Genomic DNA, 20667 nt, shown 5'->3' with positions numbered 1-20667 from the left:
TTACTGTCGCTTTGTACTTTTTTATTTGATCACGTTGGTATGTTACTAAACATAACATGTATTTTTTAAATTCAACGTGGGCACAAAATCAAGACATTAATTTCTGTTTTATTTTCTGTTTAAACGTTTTGACAGTAAGAAAAACGCACTGCCGTACCAAAAAACCCCCACAAATCACATGTAATTAGTACAGTAGCAAAGTACGGAAATCGGAGAGGGTCAAAAGAATCGAAAGCACTTCCGTAGTGTACCGTCACGTCTCCCTATTATCAACACAGAGATTCAACGAAAAATACGGCGCTGGCAGTCATTAACGGTACGTAGAATATTAGGTCAATGTAGTTAAATGTCGTTTCTATGTAGTGTCTATCATTTGTTTAGACCCTTTGATAACTTGTGGGCATGCTCATTTCACAACACATTGCTAGCTTGCCGTGTTAGCTTCCTCGAGGACTTGACTGATTTACCACCAGGTCCATAGGAACTTTACTCACCGATTCACCGTTAGACTCTCTGTGTGAGAGCTTGAAAGCAACGCCCTGCTCGTGACTGCTGCTTTTGTGTTCGACGTTCAGAAATTTCGTTTTTGTTTCGTTTGACAGGTGGGGTCCCAGCGCAAACAGGGAAGACCGTGGGGTCATGTCATGACTGCCACTTACATCCATCACCACCATCATCATGTCTCTGGGGGACAGTCCTCACTTGCTGCTCGGCCGGATTCGCTTTCTGAACCGTTGTATTGAGTGTTTCCGAAACAGTGAGCCCCTTCCCGACAGCCTGTGTTATGTGCCCAGAGAAGTGTGCTATAAGATCTGCAAGGATTCGTCCTCCAGCTCCTGCGCCACTGCCTCGGGGGCCTCCACGGGAGGCTCCGGTAAGACTGTGGTATCAGTCTTTGACAGCCCACACCAGAGTCCGATTAATAAGAAACTATGCAAGTATGCCATTGAGCTAAAGAAAGGGACGTGTATCCGGACCTCAGGGGAGGAGTACTGTAACAGCCAAGGTCTCTGGGTCAAGATAAATAAGGTAAGAAGCAGTGTGTCCTGGCCCTGGATACAATTGCCTTCTTTTAACCATGATGTAAATATTCCGCATGGCAAAAGCTACAGACAGTTTAGTTACTCCACTGATAAACAAAAACGTCATTTGATCAAGGCAGAGCGATTGAGAAAACTTTGTAAATGGCTGCAATGGGGATTTCAGCATTCTTTGTGTGAATGTGTCAGGTCGGTAAACATATGTTACGTGAGGTAAGTCATATTTGACATAATTGCACGTCGCTGGGTAAAGTGACATGGTGGAAACGCAGACAAAGTTAACTTCACCGCTAAGGGACAGGCTTATTGACGTTCCTGTTGCTTGGATGAATGGCACTGACATGCTCTTGACATTGAAATAGTGTGTTCGAGTACACTACCAAGCTAGCCATAATGTTTTACTCCAAACCCAATTCCAGTGAAGTTGTGATGTTGTATTGAACATTAATGAAAACACAATACAGTGATTTGAAAATCACGTTCAACCCATATTTAATTGAATACAAAGGCATGATGTTTCATGTTCAAAAATGTGTGTCTGTGTGTGTGTCCAGGAGCAGCTGGAAGAACACCGTCCTGGCCAAGAGCTAGAGGAAGGCTGGATCCTGGTGTGCAAGCACACTGAGGGCGGCGACAGGCTGGTGCCGGTGGAGTCGCCCGAGACGGTGGGCAGACAACAGCAGCTCTTGGGCTACGACCACAAGGCGTGCAACAGGTGGGAGCACGTGGTGGACGTGGAGAATGCCTTGTTCCTTGGATCCAAACCCAAGATAGCGGAGTCGGACGCCGCTGCGGTAGAGAAGCTGAGGTGAGTCTGAAGTAATAAATGTTGAATTAGAAGGCTGCAGAAGTGTACCGATGTCACTGCCTTTTTTAAAATAGATATAATTTCACTGAAAATGGTGCGTCATTCCACTGGTCATCACATTTTTACCAAAAAAAATGTAATCAGAGATGCAAGTAAAGTTTTCGAGATACATTTTTTGTGCTGATTCAAAATCTGCCTTCATGTTTTTTCTACCACATAATAATAATAATAATAATAGTGCTAAAAATAATAATGATAATATAATCTGTATGGTAATATATTTAGTAGAATTAAGGGTCAGGTGAAGCAAAAGGTTGATTGTTTTTTTTTTGGAAACATTGGGGCTATAAATTACAATACATGGTAAAATCTGAATTGTGCAATGTTTTATAGGTTAAAAATGAACTCGAAACCTGCAAAACGCTTGACTAACCAGATGGACTCAAATGCACAACACCAGTCACAGATTCAAACCAAAGTCTTTTGTGCTCATAAGGATGTTCAAATAAAACAGTGACTCATTACTTTAGGTACATACCTCCAACGTGGACATATGAATGCGATGAGGACCTGGTGCACTACTTCTATGACCACGTCGGCAAAGAGGATGAGAACCTGGGCAGCCTGAAGCAGAGCGTGACCAGTATTGACGTTTCCTCATGTTCGGTGAGTAGCAAAGACGACTCAAGTTCCAGGCAAAAACTTGGCCAAAACAATACGGAATGCTGATCACATCACTGCCAGGAGGATCCCAGCGGCGGCGTGAACAGCTTGACAGATGGCGACACCAAAACGTATTGGGAGAGCGATGGAATGCAGGGACAGCACTGGATACGCCTTCACATGAAGAGGGGCACTGTTGTCAAGTCAGGAGCCGCCGCCGCCGCCAACCAAGCCAGTGTTGCATTGTTGTTGTGATCCAAGTGCAAATGTTTGTCTGTTGTGTCGTAGTAAGCTGATTTTGACGGTGGACTCCACAGATGACAATTACATGCCAAAGAGGGTGACCGTCTACGGAGGCGAGGGAGACACCCTGAAGAAGCTGAGTGACGTCACCATTGACGAGTGAGCCTCTTAAAATTGCCGCATTTCAATCTGCAGACTCTGATTCAGCGCAGTATAACTTTTAAAAGCCTTTGCCTCACTTTGTCTGCAGCAATCTGATTGGCGAGATATGCGTGCTGGAAGACATGTCATCTCACCTGCCGGTCATTGAGGTCCGAATTGAGGAATGTCGGGGTGAGATTTGATTTACAGATGCAGGTGGGGCGAGGTATTACTTGGAAGGAGGGAGCAATTATTTGTACAGTTGTAATTTTGGAATACAGTAGTTATCGCCGGATTTACGTTCCACAACCCGTAGCGATAGATGAAAATCTCTGAAGTCTCAGTGAAATATGAATTTGATGAATTAGAGGGCTCCAGACCGGACCTTTATGGCGGCATCTTGCTCCGAACATTTGAGAGCAAGTTACTTTTTCCATCTGCACGCGCTCGTGCTGCCAGGATTTTTTTTTTATGACTATTCCTGAATATTTTCTGTTGCTGACAAACTTCTGCTCCACACTTGATCCCAATTGTCAGTAATAGAGTGAAAATGAGTGGCGTGGACTTTTAGATTAGTGGACTTGCTGTGTGTGCCCCTAAATTTATGACGTCAGGGTTAGATTCAGCGAAACATCATAAATTACAATGCATGGTCAAATCTGACTCCTGTTCAAGAGGGCTGTAAAAAAAAAATCAAGGATGAAAGGTTTACAATAATTCTTGATGCTTGACAGAGAGCGAATTGATATTTTTTTTTTAACCATCTATCATTTCGTGTATATGTGGCCCTTTCTTTGGAAAAGATGAGGGTATAGATGTGCGCATCCGAGGCTTGAAAATCAAGTCATCATGCGAGCGAGACCTGGGACTGAACGCCGACGTCTTTCAGTCCTCCTACTTGGTTCGCTACCCCCGTCTGCAGGGGACGCCGGCTGATGTCCTTTACCGTCGAGCGCTGATCATCCAGAGGTCGTAAATGTTTATAGTCAAGCAAGCCAATTGAAAAATGCTCATGTGGGTAAAACTGTTAAAAATAATCTCCTTGATATTTCTTTTCACAGGTTCATTTCTTTACTAGACAACGTTCTCCCGCACTTTGTGCCTGCCTGGGATTACAGCCTGGGCACCTTCAACCACATCAAAGTGAGTTTATTGGCGTTTCATATATTTAAGATGTTCATTTAAACTGTGATTTTCAAGGATCGTCTTTGTTTGGACGATAGACTGTTTGACATCTAACACTCACATCATTTAGGTTGACAGCAATTGTAGCAGTCAGATTTTATACACCTCGCTTGGCGTCATCTATCACAGACAGTTGTGATCGTATCCCACTTTTGAAAGATTATGAATAAAAGGACAGTCTCCGTGTGAAAGACATTTCTGACGCAGTTTTTAGATTTCCTTTGCTTCTTTGTGGTACCTTCCAGAGCATAAAGCAATTTCTACTGCAGTCCAAACGCCGCTCTGCGCTGGTCACGCAGTGCCTGAAGGACTCAGAAACCAGCAAGCCCAACTTTCTGCCGTGCCTCTACATCAATAGGCGGCTTGCCATGGAACATAGGGACAACCCCTCGCTGGACCCCAGCTGCAAAAACGCAGTGTTCAGTCAGGTCAGCTCTGCTTGATTTTAAGGTGGCCAAAGTACAAGAAAAACATCACAAGTATAAACACTCCAGTACAGATGACAAATGCATCTATGTGCACAAAATGTGTACCTCAATACTTGCCACCACTGCACGTCACAGCTATATTGCGGTCTCATTTGTACTTGTAACCCCGCAGGTGTATGAAGGCCTAAAGCCGTCCGATAAAATGGAGAAGAGTTTGGATTACAGGTGGCCCGCTCGTTACGACCAGTGGTGGGAATGCAAGTTCATCGCAGAGGGCATCATTGACCAGGGCGGCGGCTTCCGGGACAGCTTGGCCGACATGTCGGAGGAGCTTTGTCCCAGCTCGGCTGAATGTCCAATGCCGCTACCCTTCTTCACGCGAACGTCCAACCAGGTATGACGGAACCTGAAGAATCCTCTTTATTAATTGTACAGGCAATACTTGAAGTAATATTCCAGCACTATTGATTGTCATATAAGTGCCAGGACAATGAGGCTGTGGCTTCTTTGTCAAGCGCATGGGATTGAGAACAAAACAGGAAGTTGGGACCAATCAAAATAAGAGTTGTACAGTACTAGTTGAAAAGGATGGAATTAAATGTCTAAATCAAAGCCCTTTCTTCACAAAAAGATGACCACCACCGCTGGTGAAGAGTTGTACTTTGGGATTGGGAACAAAACAGGAAGTAGAGACCTACCACAATAAAAGTAATCACAGGACAAACCGCTCCCGTGCCATGCTAAGATCTCATATGATAGTGCCATGCGCAAAAAAAACAAGAATTACAGCATTTTTTTCCCCAACTATTTGTTTCATGTGGTTTTTTTCCTCCTTTTCCATTCTTTTTTTGGGGCTCTGTTTCTCTTCAGGGTGCCTTGGAGGCCAGAGACTACTACGTCCCCAACCCATCCTGCAAAGAATTCCACAAGTATGAGTGGATTGGGCAGCTCATGGGTGCAGCACTTAGAGGGAAAGATTTCCTTGTTAGTGATTCTTGTCTTCTTGATTCTTTTGTCTCGTTTTCAGCCAAACTTAATTTGTTGTTGTTGTTGTTCCCATCTGACAGGTTCTAGCTCTGCCCGGTCTGGTGTGGAAGCAGCTGACCGGCGAGGCAGTCAGGTGGAGCAAAGACTTCCAAGCTGTTGACTCTGTGCTGGTGAGGATGTTTGTGTACTCTTTTTTTCTTATTTTATATTCATGTACCATATTTTGCCCATTTCCTCAAATAGTATCCTCACCAAAAAGCTTTTCGGCTGCATTGTCAGGTCAACCTGTTGGATGCCATGGACAATATGGACCGCGAGACGTTCGAGTTCCGTTTTGGCGAGGAGCTGGTGTACACGACGCTGCTAAGCGATGGCCAGATGGTGGAGCTAGTCCCAGGCGGCGGAAATGTGGCCGTCCGCTACGAGGACCGCCGCGAGTTCATCCGCCTGGTGCAAAAGGCTCGACTAGAGGAAAGCAAGCAACAGGTGCCTGTCCGCGCTAATGTCCCGACGCTCGCCATTTGCACTTTACGGGTCATCCGTCTGTTTGCGGAATCGCAGATTGCGGCGTTACAAGCCGGGCTGCTCAAGGTGGTCCCACAGGCGGTTCTGGATCTCCTCACCTGGCAGGAAGTAGAGAAGAAAGTTTGCGGAGACCCAGAGATCAGCGTGGAAGCACTCAAAAGACTCAGTGAGTTGACTGCACAAATAATCTTTGTTATTGTCGCTAATGACTGTGATAGTATCAGGGGAGGAGAGTTGAACAGCACTGATGTTTTTTATTTGTCTGATTGCGGGATGCCGTGTCGTTGTGTAAAAATGTAAATGCAAGTGTGATGCCAGATATCTGTGTGGAAGAAGCTAATGTGTTTCTAATTTGCTTGCCAGCTTGCTATGAGGACCTGGAACAAAATGACGTTCGTGTGCAGTATTTGTGGGAGGCGCTCACCAACTTCACAAATGGTAAGTCGACTCACTCTCTTCATCCTCAACGCATGAATCCATCATCAAACCTAATGACCCCCCCGGCCCCACCATCTTACAGAGGACCGTAGCAGATTTCTGAGGTTTGTGACAGGTCGAAGTCGTCTTCCCGCCCCCATTTACATCTTTTCTGACAAGCAAGTATTTTGGCAAGTATAATGATAACTTAACAAGACTTGCAAATGGACATTTTAACCTTTAAACGTTTACTTCCTGCTGTAGCTCTGAGAGCGACGCGCTTCCACAATCTTCCACATGCTCCAGCACACTCTATTTACCCAACTACCCGAGGTAGTCAGTCGGCCATCTGAAACGCATATTCGGACTCCGTTTATATGCTGTATTTATGAGCCTGCTGAATGTCGCATGTGTGGATTTTGTCATTGAAGCGCCAAAGTTTGCGAGGAGAAACTGCGCTACGCCGCCTACAACTGCGTGGCCATCGACACGGATGTGAGCCCTTGGGAAGAGTGACCCCTCCAGCAGTTTCGCTGCACTTGCATCACTTTTGAAAAGGAAGAACTGTCACAGCTGTAAATAATAGAGAAAGAGAAAATAATAAAGAAATGTACTGTTTATGGAAACTTGACCTTTTCTGTCCTTTGATATCTGTGCATTATTGTTTGTGTGACAATCTCAATATGTAATAATGATGACACAAATGTAACTATGGCATGTGTAATATACCTGTGATTAGCTCACAGCCATCCATGGTGTACTCCCCTCTCGCCCAAAGCACCACAAAGGAGCCCCCGAGAGTACCGGTACTTATAATTCAACAGAGCCTTGAGTATTGAGGAAGAACAGGACAGTAACAAAAGTTGAAAATGCATCTTTGGGTTTGACAACATTGTTACTCAATTTCCCAAGTGAGAAGGTGACAATGTGGAGAAACAGTCCTTTGTCTGCCTGTCAAAAAAAAACCCAAAAGGCTTGGTTTTAGCCTCATTTCACACAGTATTAATTGCAGGGCATGATAAAAATCTGTATTGCACAAGCTTTTAGAGGTCAAACTTAAAAAAACAAATTAAAAAAACTATCTCTAAAACGTCATCTGATGGGGGTGTAAAATAGATACTACATTTGAGATGCGTAGAAAATGTTTTTATATTCTTATATCTTAATATATCTGTTTTTAGCACTACAAATTATAAAGCGGCTTATTTACAAACGTCAAACCTCGTTGTTCAACGTGAATTCTCGCGAGACGAATTGCTTCAAACCTTCCCATGATCCCTTGCGATTCCTCTTTCTAGCCGGCGCCTGAGAATGGGTATGAATTTTCATGTTTAGGTCGGAGGGCGAATCCGTGCCCATCTGTCGTTTTATACTAGACATTTTGAACTTGTTTGTAAATATATTAAGGCTGAGTAGAAATTGAGTCATTGCGTTTTCAGTTTTAGTATGTGCGGGCTGGTTTTAATCTTTTATGGAAGTTGTTTTCCGTGGACGTGTGAAACGCTCCAAGATGGCTCCTTGCTAGCTAGCCGTGTCTCGAGCTTTTGACGCCGAATTACGGCATGGCACGCGTTATTTTGGTTTTGGGGACAGCATAAGGTATTTTATCATAGTGTGCTCACGAAAATAGAAGTTTCATTGTCATGTAGAAGCTGGTAAATTCAACCAAGTGATTTGGACAATCGACGCTAGCGTCGCGGATAATCGGGTAGCATCTTCAAGCTACAACGTGCCTTTACAATTACAGTAGTTAAATGTCACAAACTAGAATAAACGTCGTTTTTGTATTCGCCGCCGCTATAAACATTACAAAAATTTTTGAAGTCGTGCAGTGTTGTTCCTACGGTGACTGGCTGTAGTTTTGACGATGCTTGAGTGACATGATGAAGCTGTTAATGCGAATCCAAATGCATAGTGTGGACAACCTACCTTGGAGAACTGATCGCTCAAGCATTGTCTGATACTGCTTCGTGTGCATGTGCTCATGCTTGGCCCGCCTTCTAAAAGTTTCGATATAATCTTTTCTCAGGTATCTCGAGGGACAACTGGCACAAACGCCGTAAAACTGGCGGCAAACGTAAGCCCTACCACAAGAAGAGGAAGTATGAACTCGGACGCCCTCCTGCAAACACAAAGGTAAATCTCAAATGTTGTGGTTTATCCCGTCATGTCACGTGAGTGATGAAAACTGGACCTTAGGTAGGTCTTATTTGTACTGTTTTGGTGCAAAGCTTGGGACCTACCCGTGCTAGGCCTTGTCATAGTTACACTGACACGCGATTAACAAATAAGAACAATTTTGACTGGATGGGTTTGATAGGAGTTAAAAGAATTGCTTTTCTTTAGATTGGTGCTCGCCGTATCCACACCGTGAGGGTCCGGGGTGGGAACAAGAAGTATCGCGCCCTGAGATTGGACATTGGCAACTTCTCATGGGGCTCTGAGTGTAAGTCTCCCAATTGAACGTGGTTCTAAAGCTTCCTGAGATGTTCAATGATGATATCTATCCAGTTCTGCTACTGAATGAATGCAAGTGCTGATATTTTACACTCTGACAATGTCCCTACTGGGAACACTTGGTAGTCATAAATCAGGTGGTGGTTGAAAAATCAGCATTTCATCTCGCACAGGCTGCACACGCAAGACCAGGATCATCGATGTGGTCTACAACGCCTCCAACAACGAGCTGGTCCGAACCAAGACCTTGGTGAAGAACTGCATCGTGCTGGTTGACAGCCTCCCTTACAGGCAGTGGTATGAAGGTCACTACACCACTCCTCTGGGACGCAAGAAAGGAGCCAAGCTGGTGAATGTTTTACATACAAATAAGTCTGTCGTCTTTCCGTGAAGATAACTGTCCAGTTCTGCAACTGAATGGAAGTGATGTTCATAAAAACTCGGAGAAAGACCTGTCATCTCAACCCAATCGCTCGTGAGATGTGTCCGATTGTGATGCTTTGGAGCTAAACAGTCACCAACCTTTGCTCTGTAGACTCCTGAGGAGGAAGAGGTCCTGAACAAGAAGAGGTCCAAGAAGACCCAGAAGAAATACGACGAGCGTAAAAAACTGGCCAAGATCAGCCCACTCTTAGAGGAGCAGTTCCTACAGGGAAAACTTCTTGGTGAGCCAAAAGGAAAAAAAACAGTCCTGCCTATTAGAATGTATAGTAATTATGTCGAAAATAAGTGCGCGGGGTTCTTGAGTAGCCAGAAGTTAATGTAAATTCCGCATTGTCCATTTGCAGCATGCATCGCCTCCAGACCAGGGCAGTGTGGCCGAGCAGATGGATACATTCTGGAGGGCAAAGAACTGGAGTTCTATCTGAGGAAGATCAAGGCCAAGAAAGGCAAATAAATGTTTTTCACTTGCCAATTAAAAAAAAAAGAAACGTCTCAAATTTGTCCTGGTTTTTACTCTAAGAACACCTGTCTTCAGGTAAAACGTGTTTTGTAAATATTATAGACTAAAAGTGCTTTCAGAAGGTTGCTATACAGCGCTATGGTGTGCTAGCACTTCTCAATTTTACCCTCGAGGGTCAGTACCCGGTGGACTTCACAAAAGTGCAGAACTCTCTCTTGCCTTTGTTGATACTCATATGGCTTATTCACTGAAACTAAAACTTTTTAAAAGGCATTTTTTCAAGCCTCTAGCACATTTATTTTGCGTGTACACTGTACATCGACATGTCAACAAAGAAATGCTAACTTCAGAATAGTTACTCCTGGTGCTGCGTCTTCAGTAGCTAAACGAGGAAACCGTGTAAATCGCTTTGAGTTCCAAAGGTAGGAAAGTGTTATCGTAGTGACAGTCCAATGACCATATATGCATGCACTTTTTGGCCATTTCCAATGGCTATCTGAAATGTAAAAGTACCGATAATGCGTGCCATTGAAATGTATGACATCTGTATGCCTGTGCAAATATGGGGGTGTCATATTTGACGTGACTAACCTTAAAGTTATCGTTCACCATAAAAATGGTCAACGAGCGTAGCCTTATGAAACCTCCCGGTTTGCGTTGGCTCGCGGTAGCTTTCCGAAAGACGTTTGAAGGTTCCACACACGAGCACTAGGGCAAAGTTCACTCTCCGAGAGCCCACTGAGGCCACGTGACTGAACGCATCACCGTGATTGGGCGAGCGGGCAGTCATATTCGAGGGGGGGCTCAATCTGAGTTGAAGTCGTAACGATGCTCTTGAATAAGGTGAGTTTTTAATCATTTTTCAAACGTTATCTACTTGTATCCAAACAACAACCAATCAAGTCACCATGTGCTTGTTTTCTTTATAAAATGGCGCGCCGACGTGTAGACGTGCTAGCAAATGAAGTACACATACGGCTAACGTTAGCTGGTTTTTAACGGTATTTTTAACGGCTTTTAATCTTCAAGTGTATTCAAAAATACCACAATCGAACTGCTGTAATAATGTCACTGGTTATTCGGGGACTGAATTGTGGTTACCCACAACTACTTCCAGGTACTCAGAGCCGGGATGCGCTGCGGCGTCGCTCGGCTCCAAAGCTCCAGTGCCACCGCCGCTGAAGCTAAAATCTCCGGTGAGAAGACCGCAGCAGCTACTGGCTTCTCGTTTGGTGGGTGGTCTCAAGATCTTAAGACTTTTTTGTCACCTCGGTTATGGAGATGATTTATTGATCGGTGGGTTAATTCGGTAACACATTTGTCCAAACACAGCTGGGAAATCTTAATTTGAAAATCCAGTTGTCAATAAATTCGAGAGCAGTTTCCGGAAAAGGTGCAACCGGATTGGAAAATTAATAGTTACCTTATGTATTTATGTACACCCTGAACTGGTTGCCAGGCGATCGCAATATTTATAGATAATATCAAATTGTGGAAAAGTATCTCTTTCTGTGGTTGATACTGAGGGGATTGTAAAATGAAAACATTACAACACACAGTTGCTCTGCTAAAACAAATAGGTCTGCAAATACTGGAATTGTCATGGCACACTAATTTGCCAAAGTGTCAACATTGGCAGCAAAGACACAAATGAAGCTGCTTGTTTTGACAGTTACATAAAGTACTCTGAAAATGCAAAATGTTGGCCGCTTTATTGTGCTGAGTGTCCAAACCTGTTTGTACACTTGCTATCATTTAATCACACCGGTGCCCCTTTGTGGTGACATTTCTGGGCTTCTTTCTTACTTTCATTTTCACCTGACGACCATCCATACTTTAAATCAAATGCAGCTTAGTGTCACTGTATTTTTAACAATCGCAATGCAAAATAATCACTGACTGATTTGGGCCAAATTAATGAATGGGTTGAAACACCTGTGTGGAGGAGCAATTATGAAAAGTTAAAAGTCACATTCCTGTTGCATCATTTCTGTTGTATAATCAAATTGCTCGGTCAGAACGAACTGTCATCTTGCAGTATCTTTTACATTTTTTTAGTAGAGTCAAAAGTTCTCCATCATCCCCCAGTATGAAACTATCAATTTATATATTTTTTAAAATGGAAGTGTTTTACATGACCAAGAAATAATTCTCTCCAATCATGCGTCAAAAATCTGAGAAAGTTGTCACAGTAGAAAATATATCCTGTCCATTGGTAGAATCTCTTCATTGATGGAGTGCTCGTTTCACACGTTTAACAGTCTTTTGCTGTCTGTGCCGCAGAGTTCACAGATCAACAGCGAGAGTTCCAACAGCTTGCTCGCAAGTTCGCACGAGAGGAAATTGTCCCACACGCGGCAGAGTACGACAGAACCGGGGAGGTGAGTCTGGGTGATGCGGTGTGTCAAGATAAATTTACCGCATTACAATTTGACTTGATTGCCTTGCGGTTTGCAGTACCCATTACCCATCATCAAAAAGGCGTGGGAGCTGGGTCTGATGAATGGTCACATCGGAGAGGAGTATGGTACGTTTGCATGGCACGTTTTTCCCATTTTTCATTGAAATGTTAATTTGTTGATTGTTTAAAATATAAGGTGGAATGGGCTTGTCCATCTTCGACAACTGCCTGATCACAGAAGAGCTGGCCTACGGTTGCACGGGAGTCCAAACTGCCATCGAGGCAAATTCTCTCGGGGTAAGGGCTCTAAATTGTTTCTGCTAATTCCACGGCAAACACTTAAATGGTAAAATATTTCATTTAAATTGTGAAAAGGGGTCATGATGTGTCTCCGTGCCCTACAGCAAATGCCTGTCATCATAGCTGGTAATGAGACACAGAAGAAGAAATATCTGGGGAGAATGACTGAGGAGCCGCTAATGTGTGTAAGTACAATTTTATTTTTCATAGTCGAACTGTTGCAGGATTCTGCAGAGACTTTTCACGAGTGGCCGGCCGTCGATCGAGTTTTGCTGCCATTCTGAAATTGTAAACGTGGGTGATTGCAGTCACGATGTCGCAGGTGTAACGCCCAATTCAAATATTGGAAAATGGATGGACATATTTCAATCACGTACCGTTATTCTGTGATGTCCTGCAGGCGTATTGTGTCACCGAGCCGGGGGCAGGCTCAGACGTGGCAGGCGTCAAGACCCGAGCAGTGAAGACTGGCGATGAGTACGTGGTCAACGGCCAGAAGATGTGGATCACAAACGGCGGCAAAGCCAACTGGTAATGTGCACTTGAACAATGAATTTGTGATCAATGTTCTCTGGATTGTGTTTCATTTGTTCTTTTGTTGCCAGGTACTTCCTGTTGGCCCGCACTCACCCTGATCCCAAATGCCCCACCAACAAGGCTTTCACTGGCTTCATTGTCGATGCGGACACGCCCGGAATCCAAATAGGAAGGAAGGTAAGATGTTTCGCGTACCATTTGTCCTTGTTTCCAAGGCCTTATGAGCCTTTGAGTGAATGATCCTTTACGGATCGAAATACTGTTTTGTTCACATGGTAACTCTTTGTATAACCCACGTGTCTGAATCAAATTTCTTCCATCAAAATACACAAAGGTTAAAAAAAAAGTTTGTCTCCGGCGAATGCGGAATACTTTTTTTCTTGCTGGGATGATTGGAGGCGGAGCTAAAGGGGTTGTGATGAAAGCACTTCTTAATGATGCTAACTTGTCGATTGGCTACATCTTCGCGATGCCTAATGTGACTTATGGGGGACGTTTCAAAATTGTAGCTCTTCGCCCGTGACTGGTTGGCCATTCCTGGTGGAAATGAATCTCTTGAGCTCAATGTGGCAGTTTTTTGGCAACAAGATGCCACCGAAAAAAATGTGTGACTGGCCTAATTCACCTGTGACCATTCGTGCAACAGAATGATCAATTATTTTGTGAGACATATGTTTTGTGATATATTTATAAAGTGCTGTCCTCTGAGATTTTTCTAATGGCTCAACGGTGGGAAATTATTCCGAGGGGGTGGTCACTATTTGACAAACAAGCAATTGTAATTGTGTGTCATCTCCCCCGCTTGGGACCTCAGGAAAGGAACATGGGCCAGAGGTGTTCCGACACACGAGGCATCACTTTTGAGGAAGTGAGGATTCCGAAGGAGAACGTCCTGCTCGGTGAGGGTGCCGGGTTCAAGATCGCCATGGGTGCCTTTGATAAGACTCGGCCGCCCGTAAGTAACGTGACGGCAAAGTCGTGTCGTTTTGAACATGACGTTTAGTAAATTAGATTTGCTGATGATGTTGCGCAGGTGGCAGCTGGAGCCACCGGGCTGGCTCAGAGGGCCCTCGACGAAGCCACCGCTTACGCTTTGGAGAGGAAAACGTTTGGCAAAGTGATCGCTGAGGTTTGTTTCAAAGTGTTTCAAAGAAATGCAAATTATTTTATTGTGGGATACGTTGCCTCCTTCACACACGCATGCATCACGATTGGCCCTAAGACGATAAGACATTTTACCAGCAGTGTAAAAGGATGCATCTTCTCCGGCAGCACCAGGCAGTCTCCTTCCTGCTGGCCGAGATGGCGATGAAGGTGGAGCTGGCGCGCCTGGCGTACCAGCGTGCCGCCTGGGAGGTGGATCGCGGCCGGCGCAACACCTATTACGCCTCCATCGCCAAAGCCTTTGCCGGCGACATTGCCAACCAGGTGGCTTCGGACGCCGTGCAGGTCTTTGGCGGCAACGGCTTCAACAGCGAGTACCCGGTGGAGAAGCTGATGCGCGACGCCAAGATCTACCAGGTGGGCGGGGCTGCGATGATTCCGCAATGTGATGTTTTGCCAGGGTGGGAAGTACGGAACCAAGTACAAATGCTTTGTTACTGTGTTTAAGTTGATTTTTTTTTCAGATCTCTGCATTTGAGTTTATTTTTCGGCCACTTTTAAACGAGCACATTCTACTCTTTTGTCAAAATAGGCTTGTAAGTAAAGGTGTTCACTCGGGACTTGAAGAGCCCCCCTGCAATAACATTCCGTACTTCCACGGCCAGCTAATGTGTTGTAACATTTGCTTTTTTTTCTCTTTTTTTTTTTAGATCTATGAAGGCACCGCTCAGATCCAGAGGCTCATTATTGCCCGCGAACACTTGGCAAAAGCTAAGAAATAAGCCGTGTGTGTGTGTGTGTGTACATGTGTAAAAACATAATTCAAGTAACTCATTTTTTTCTTTGCATTTAATTCCCCTTTGTCACCTGTTGCCTTGCTCAATGGAGTCCAGATTGGAGGTGTGCCTATGTAATTGTAACCCTTCAAACAAATGACACACATGCCATTAGAATGCGAGTTGAAATATGAAAGTCCGATGTACAAATGCCAAACTGAGAAAAATCATGTCCTCAGTGTTTTGCTACAAACGTTATCTGTGTCCGTTACCTGTTCTCATAAAGCTTTGACGGAGGCAAAAAAGTTACCATGTGGAGTTTATAATGTAATTTTATTGTTGGTGAATCCAACTCCTGATGTCAACCACTAGACCGGGCACTTTTAAAGTAGCACAACTAGTGCTAGTTTATTGGAACACAATTAGCATTTCAATGGGAAATTTTGATTTGTGTAAATCAAACATTTTTGGCCCAATCTTTGCAGAGCAGTAGCTTGGGGCATGCGTATTGTTGTAGGATTCCAGTTTCCTCAATGATGGCTTCTCCCCGCTACCTCTATCATGAACGACAATTGAGTGCCTTGATCATGTCGACCATAAGATTTCTGGGTTGCTGTGACCGACTCTCTCGAGGATAGCATTTGCTTAACAATGAGCAACAACGGGTGTCTCCTGTTTTTTATAACAAGTTGAGCAACTAAAGGGTTTCATTTTATCCCGTGTGCATTCTCATGTGCCTGAACATGTTTTGCTTAAGAGTGAATGCCCTACCACAAAATGAGCAAGCAAAAGGTTTTTCTCCCGTGTGTATTCTCACGTGCGTTTCCATGCAGTCTTTTCGAGTGAATGTTTTTCCGCAAACTGGACAACTGAAGGGCTTTTCTCCAGTGTGCATTCTCATATGTGATACCAAGCTTGCCTTTTGAATGAATGTTTTATGGCACATTGAGCAACTAAAGCGTCTTTCTTGCTCATGTGTTCTTCTGTGGGCTGTAAAGCGTGCCTTTTGAGAGAATGTTTTTCCACAAACGGAGCAGGTGAAACGTTTTGGACGCATTTGTGAAGTTCTCTTCCAGTGACCTGCAGAGGTTACGTCGCTTCTACAGAGTTCTTTAGTCTCGTCAATATCTGGCAATGGAGCTAAGCGGTCACCAGGTGGTGGTCCTCCTGAGTGGTCACCACTTGGACTGTGAGGATGAAGCTGTAGCAACTCAGGAGAAGGTCCATTTTCATTGTCTTTACCCTGCGTAGAGAATCGAATCATTGGCAAGTTGCCGACATCACCTGGCTCCTCTTCCTTCTTAACATGGAGGGGCTGTTGATGCTTCTCTTCTTCCACAACATGATGGGGCTGTGGCTCTTCCTCTTTAACAAGCGAGTGCTGTAGAGACTCCTCCTCCTCCGAATTGGAGCTACTGTGTTGCAACTGAACGGGGAGTTCTTCCTGATGAGCAGCCAGCACCTGGACATCTGCAGGACACAAGCAACAGAGTTTGGATCAACTAGTCTTAAATTGTGAGGTGGGGGGGGGGGGGGGGGGGTTCTGTCAAGGCATTTTGTTCACAACAACACAATGACAAAAAATAAAAAATGGGTACACAGCCATAAAAAGCTTGTACAACAGCTTTGAAATGTACTGGCAACGCTTGTTGTCTTGCTCCAGTAGAAACGATAGATACATTAGAATATTTTAGATTATATAGTCTGCGGTGGTTAGTTTTGTTAACCGCTGTGTGGCCATTTGCATGGAAAGTTTAAAATATATTCAAGAGGAGACTGCGGGCAGCGAAAAAAAACTAAAATTCTTTGTGATATACGCTTAGTAAAATACGACTGTCCTCCATCAAGCTCGAGTCAAATTTGAAGGCACTTGATCACATTGAGTAGGTCAAGAGGCATACTCTAAGTTGCAGTTGCTTTGAAAAACAATTAGATATTTACACAAAACTTGTTCTGTAAACAAAACATTGTGGAAAGTTGAGAGAACAGACCTTCGGCACATAGCACAATATTAGTCTCGCAAACAGCCTTTCGTTGTTGTCTTTGACGCTCGGTCTCCTCTCTCGCACGGCAAAGCTGCTCCTCGTACGACGCAATCGTTCTTTCAAACAGTCCGAAGATTTCGTCGGCGGCCTCAATAAGCCGTTCCCTCACTAACTTTTTCAACATTGTCACGTCGCTGACACTTGATGACTGCATTGAAATCTCTAGCTTATTGGTGTGCTTCTTTCTATTTTAATTTACGGGCGGAATACATCTCTTTGGATAATTCCGCCACCTGCTGTGCATGGATGTGCAAAGGGGTTTGGCAGCTGACGATTACCCGGAGCTTTAAAGGGGAAATCAAGCAAAAATGTTCTTCATAATTTATAACAACGTGTTCCGTGCCTCCTACTGTTCTTAAAACTGTATTCTGATTCGTATTGCGTTTGAGGAACATGAATTAAGCAAATACAATTATTACACTTGCACTTCGCTCTCCAAGGTGTTGGTGGCAGCAAAGCCCCTGCTGTCTTTCCGTCCGTCTGTCACTGTTGTTGACAATCATCGAAGAAGAGCAGGTCCCTGTATGATCATGCGTCAAATTTCGGCATGGTAAAGATTCTCTATCTATCTATCTTGTTGAAAGTTTTGATATGAACATGTAGCGAGCGTGAATGAACGCATCGGTATGATCCGTTGAGTACAACTTGGTCGTTGTCAAGAGATTGACACGGCAGCTAAAAATTGTTAGCATTTGGTGTAGCATTTAGCGCTTTTACTTTGGAATTCTCGAGCTGGTCACACGTCAGCGGTGCTGTATTTGTTAACATTTTTTTTATGTCAGGGTACTCAAGTGAAAGACGTCTTCATTAGTCCTGACGCCCCCCACACTCTCCTGCTGGACAAACATGCAGACTACATCGCTGCTTATGGCTCCAAAAAGGATGACTACGTGAGTGTTCAACGCCATTTCTGTCAGAAAAGTCGTGTCACAAAATATTGTTTAAATTCTAGAGAATTAGTGTTTCAAAACATGGTAATTGTTGAGTTGTCAAGCCCTCCCTGAGCAGCACATTCATGTTGGGTCACAATCTATTGTACTTTTTTTCCTGAAATACATTTCTACTTTTTTATATATATATATATAAATAGTGCCAACCACAGCATATACATGTTCCTTGGTGGAAACGTTGCAAAAAGGAGTTGAGCTGCCGGTTAATTTTAGTACACCGGGATTGAAATAAAATGTAATACAATTTCACTGCTGGGTTAAGGTTTCAATTTACTATTTCAAGACAGGATCATGACACAAGCTATTTAAGGCAAGCATTTATTTGTCTTCAGGGAATGACACAGACTAATTGGAGCTGGGCTCCTATTAAAAGAGTCGAGACCTGCTATTTGAGGAAATACTGTCATGTGTGCGTGAGCAGGAGTACACGCTGTCTGAGTACCTGCGAATGAGCGGCATCTACTGGGGTCTGACGGTGATGGACCTGATGTCTCAGCTGCCGCGCATGAACCGCCAGGAGATTGTGGACTTCATTACGGCGTGTCAGCACGAATGCGGCGGCGTTGGCGCCAGCATTGGCCATGACCCACACTTGCTCTACACACTCAGCGCTGTGCAGGTGATGACACATAAGCACACATGCTCTCATGATTCCGCTGGCTCTCCAGTCATCAACATTTTTTTTTCATACCACCCCTCGCAGATTCTATGCTTGTATGACAGCGTGGACGCACTGGACGTGGACAAAATTGTGGAGTACGTCAAAGGGCTGCAGCAGGCCGACGGATCATTTGCAGGAGATAAATGGGGTATGGAACTAGAATAATATAAACAATATCCGAGGAACATTCAACGTTGGAACAATATGATTAACACCAGTAGGATTTCATGGTTGGAGTTTTAAATTAGGGTTTGCAGCCGCATTTGTATTTTCAAAATAGGGTTTTGTGACATGTTTAGGGAAACACATTAACATTTCTAGACAAGGGGAGGGGTTTTGACTCTGCGTTTCAAGTGAGAGTTTTATATTAGGGTTTTAAGAAAAGATTAGGGTTGCAAGACAGGTTCACATTTCAAGAAAAGGCTTAGGTTTTAATGCAGGGTTAGGGCTTCAAATATAGATCGCAAATTGATTAGAGTTTCAAAACAATCTTTATCTTCATCTAAGGGTTTTCTTGACAATAAAGGGTTTCCAGACAAGGTTATGGTTTGAAGTCAGGGTTTCAAAATGAGGGTTTCACAACAGGTTTTGAAATTTACATTTGTTGTTCATCTGGACCTGCTACTGATTGGCGCAAAAGGATCTCATTTGTCACATGTGATGGATTTAGTTGCTGTCTTGACCTTTTGGTTGGTGCAGGAGTTTGTTCAAGTCTGACATTTTTATTTCTTTTGCCTCCTCAGGTGAAATCGACACACGATTTTCCTTCTGCGCAGTGGCCACCCTTTCGTTACTGGTGCGTCATTTTCAGTGCCGTTCTTCTTTTGCCTGTCCCAGTCCTCATTCATAAAATGGCCGCCGTCCCCCACCCCCAACAGGGCAAGATGGACGCCATCGACGTGGACAAGGCGGTGGAGTTCGTCTTGTCCTGTATGAACTTCGACGGTGGTTTCGGCTGCCGGCCCGGGTCCGAGTCTCACGCCGGTCAGGTAAACGCCATCTTAACGTCTTGTCGTGTTCATATTTAGTTCAAGCGCTGGGCAATCATCTTTTCAGCGATGTGGAAGAATCATGGCAACTGCTCTTTCCAAACTTGCGGTCAGTAACCGCAGCGTTTCGGTTTTCCAGATTTACTGCTGCACGGGCTTCCTGTCGCTGACGGGCCAGCTGCACCAGCTCAACGCCGACCTCCTAGGCTGGTGGCTCTGCGAGAGGCAGCTACCGTCAGGCGGCCTCAACGGGCGGCCCGAGAAGGTTCTCGCAAGTGTTCACCGTTATGCTACAAATGCACCGCTAAAGACTCTGAGACCGGTTGCTAATATTTTGCTTATTTTACTTTAGCAATATGAAGGAGTCTGGCAATAAAAGACATGTTGTAAATGTTGCGGGATCCAGCAAAGCATTGTGGGAAATTTTCACCATCTCGGCTTGTTCCAGCTTCCGGACGTGTGCTACTCCTGGTGGGTTCTGGCATCCCTCCGAATCATCGGCAAGATTCACTGGATCGACAAGGACAAGCTGCGCTCCTTCATCCTGGCCTGCCAAGACGAGGAGACGGGAGGCTTTGCCGACCGACCGGGCGATATGGTGAGCGCAAACCTGTCAATCGACCTTTCCGACGCGGTATCATTGCTAACTTGTCCCTTTGCATAGGTGGACCCGTTCCACACTCTGTTTGGTATCGCCGGACTCTCCCTGCTGGGAGATGAGAAGATAAAGGCAGTGAATCCTGTACTGTGCATGCCCGAGGACGTGTTGCAAAAGCTCGGACTGAAGCCGGAGCTCCTCAGCTAACCCTCGTATGTTAATTGCACGGACACACTCCGAAATTGTCCTCACTAAACATTCCTGTCTGCGAAACTCACCATCAAACAATCTTGAAATCCTTTATCACACAAGGATTCTAGTTTCCATCGATTTCCTAAAACGGCTAATTTACAGTCTGTGGATCAATCGGTTACTTAAATAATGAAATGTGAATTGAGCGCCCCATTTTATTTTATCTTCTGTATAAAAATCATTTCGTGTGAATATGTAACTTATTTGTTTCCTTCAGGCAATAAATGTTTAGATGTGCTCCTTAGGTAGTGTTGCT

General features: G+C 44.4%; 5 protein-coding genes and 2 non-coding genes across 11 annotated transcripts; 6 read left to right on the top strand and 1 right to left on the bottom strand.

Moving 5' to 3' along the window:
• Positions 1–183: 183 nt before the first annotated feature.
• On the top strand, positions 184–7068 carry hectd3 (HECT domain containing 3). Of its 3 annotated transcripts, XM_052087275.1 has the most exons (19): positions 184–316; positions 603–1029; positions 1595–1848; positions 2379–2514; positions 2593–2714; positions 2800–2913; positions 3005–3087; positions 3699–3864; positions 3957–4038; positions 4326–4508; positions 4681–4902; positions 5379–5492; positions 5576–5665; positions 5775–5981; positions 6057–6186; positions 6384–6458; positions 6541–6628; positions 6702–6770; positions 6869–7068. In XM_052087275.1, the coding sequence occupies exons 2-19, from the start codon at positions 679–681 to the stop codon at positions 6951–6953; spliced, it is 2571 nt and encodes an 856-aa protein (XP_051943235.1). In that variant the 5' UTR covers positions 184–316; positions 603–678; the 3' UTR covers positions 6954–7068. The 3 variants fall into 3 exon arrangements, with proteins under 3 accessions (XP_051943235.1, XP_051943234.1, XP_051943233.1); XM_052087274.1 differs by having other exon boundaries at positions 5775–6186; positions 6541–6616; XM_052087273.1 differs by having other exon boundaries at positions 5775–6186.
• A 587-nt stretch (positions 7069–7655) lies between these two features.
• On the top strand, positions 7656–9826 carry rps8a (ribosomal protein S8a). The gene is made up of 6 exons (XM_052087321.1): positions 7656–7752; positions 8467–8573; positions 8784–8883; positions 9068–9243; positions 9430–9559; positions 9683–9826. Exons 1-6 carry the CDS (start codon positions 7749–7751, stop codon positions 9790–9792), a joined length of 627 nt encoding a protein of 208 aa, XP_051943281.1. The 5' UTR covers positions 7656–7748; the 3' UTR covers positions 9793–9826.
• LOC127587682 (small nucleolar RNA SNORD55/SNORD39) lies at positions 8310–8386 on the top strand. Its single transcript, XR_007958828.1, has one exon. It is a non-coding gene; the product is annotated as a small nucleolar RNA SNORD55/SNORD39 (small nucleolar RNA).
• On the top strand, positions 8609–8716 carry LOC127587683 (small nucleolar RNA SNORD46). The gene has a single exon (XR_007958829.1). It is a non-coding gene; the product is annotated as a small nucleolar RNA SNORD46 (small nucleolar RNA).
• Positions 9827–10493: 667 nt separating the features above from the next.
• On the top strand, positions 10494–15225 carry acadm (acyl-CoA dehydrogenase medium chain). Its single transcript, XM_052087295.1, has 12 exons — positions 10494–10641; positions 10916–11030; positions 12082–12179; positions 12256–12325; positions 12396–12496; positions 12604–12684; positions 12900–13030; positions 13105–13213; positions 13851–13991; positions 14070–14165; positions 14309–14557; positions 14851–15225. Exons 1-12 carry the CDS (start codon positions 10627–10629, stop codon positions 14920–14922), a joined length of 1278 nt encoding a protein of 425 aa, XP_051943255.1. The 5' UTR covers positions 10494–10626; the 3' UTR covers positions 14923–15225.
• Positions 14972–17158, bottom strand: LOC127615939 (zinc finger protein 777-like). Of its 2 annotated transcripts, XM_052087312.1 has the most exons (3): positions 16908–17158; positions 16223–16386; positions 14972–16159 (listed from the first exon to the last, which is right to left on the bottom strand). In XM_052087312.1, the coding sequence occupies exons 1-3, from the start codon at positions 17113–17115 to the stop codon at positions 15629–15631; spliced, it is 903 nt and encodes a 300-aa protein (XP_051943272.1). In that variant the 5' UTR covers positions 17116–17158; the 3' UTR covers positions 14972–15628. The 2 variants fall into 2 exon arrangements, with proteins under 2 accessions (XP_051943272.1, XP_051943271.1); XM_052087311.1 differs by having other exon boundaries at positions 14972–16386.
• rabggtb (Rab geranylgeranyltransferase subunit beta) lies at positions 16323–20655 on the top strand. 2 transcript variants are annotated; one of them, XM_052087309.1, is made up of 10 exons: positions 16323–16431; positions 17402–17511; positions 17744–17851; positions 18333–18530; positions 18615–18720; positions 19316–19368; positions 19451–19561; positions 19701–19826; positions 20010–20159; positions 20226–20655. In XM_052087309.1, exons 2-10 carry the CDS (start codon positions 17509–17511, stop codon positions 20364–20366), a joined length of 996 nt encoding a protein of 331 aa, XP_051943269.1. In that variant the 5' UTR covers positions 16323–16431; positions 17402–17508; the 3' UTR covers positions 20367–20655. The 2 variants fall into 2 exon arrangements, with proteins under 2 accessions (XP_051943269.1, XP_051943270.1); XM_052087310.1 differs by lacking the exon at positions 16323–16431 and having other exon boundaries at positions 17496–17645.
• Positions 20656–20667: the final 12 nt, after the last annotated feature.

This window comes from Hippocampus zosterae, chromosome 15 (genome assembly GCF_025434085.1).
Source record: "Hippocampus zosterae strain Florida chromosome 15, ASM2543408v3, whole genome shotgun sequence".
Classification (NCBI taxonomy): domain Eukaryota; kingdom Metazoa; phylum Chordata; class Actinopteri; order Syngnathiformes; family Syngnathidae; genus Hippocampus; species Hippocampus zosterae.
The sequence above is the reverse complement of the archived record's forward strand: the minus strand, read 5'-3'. Positions and strand labels throughout refer to the sequence as shown.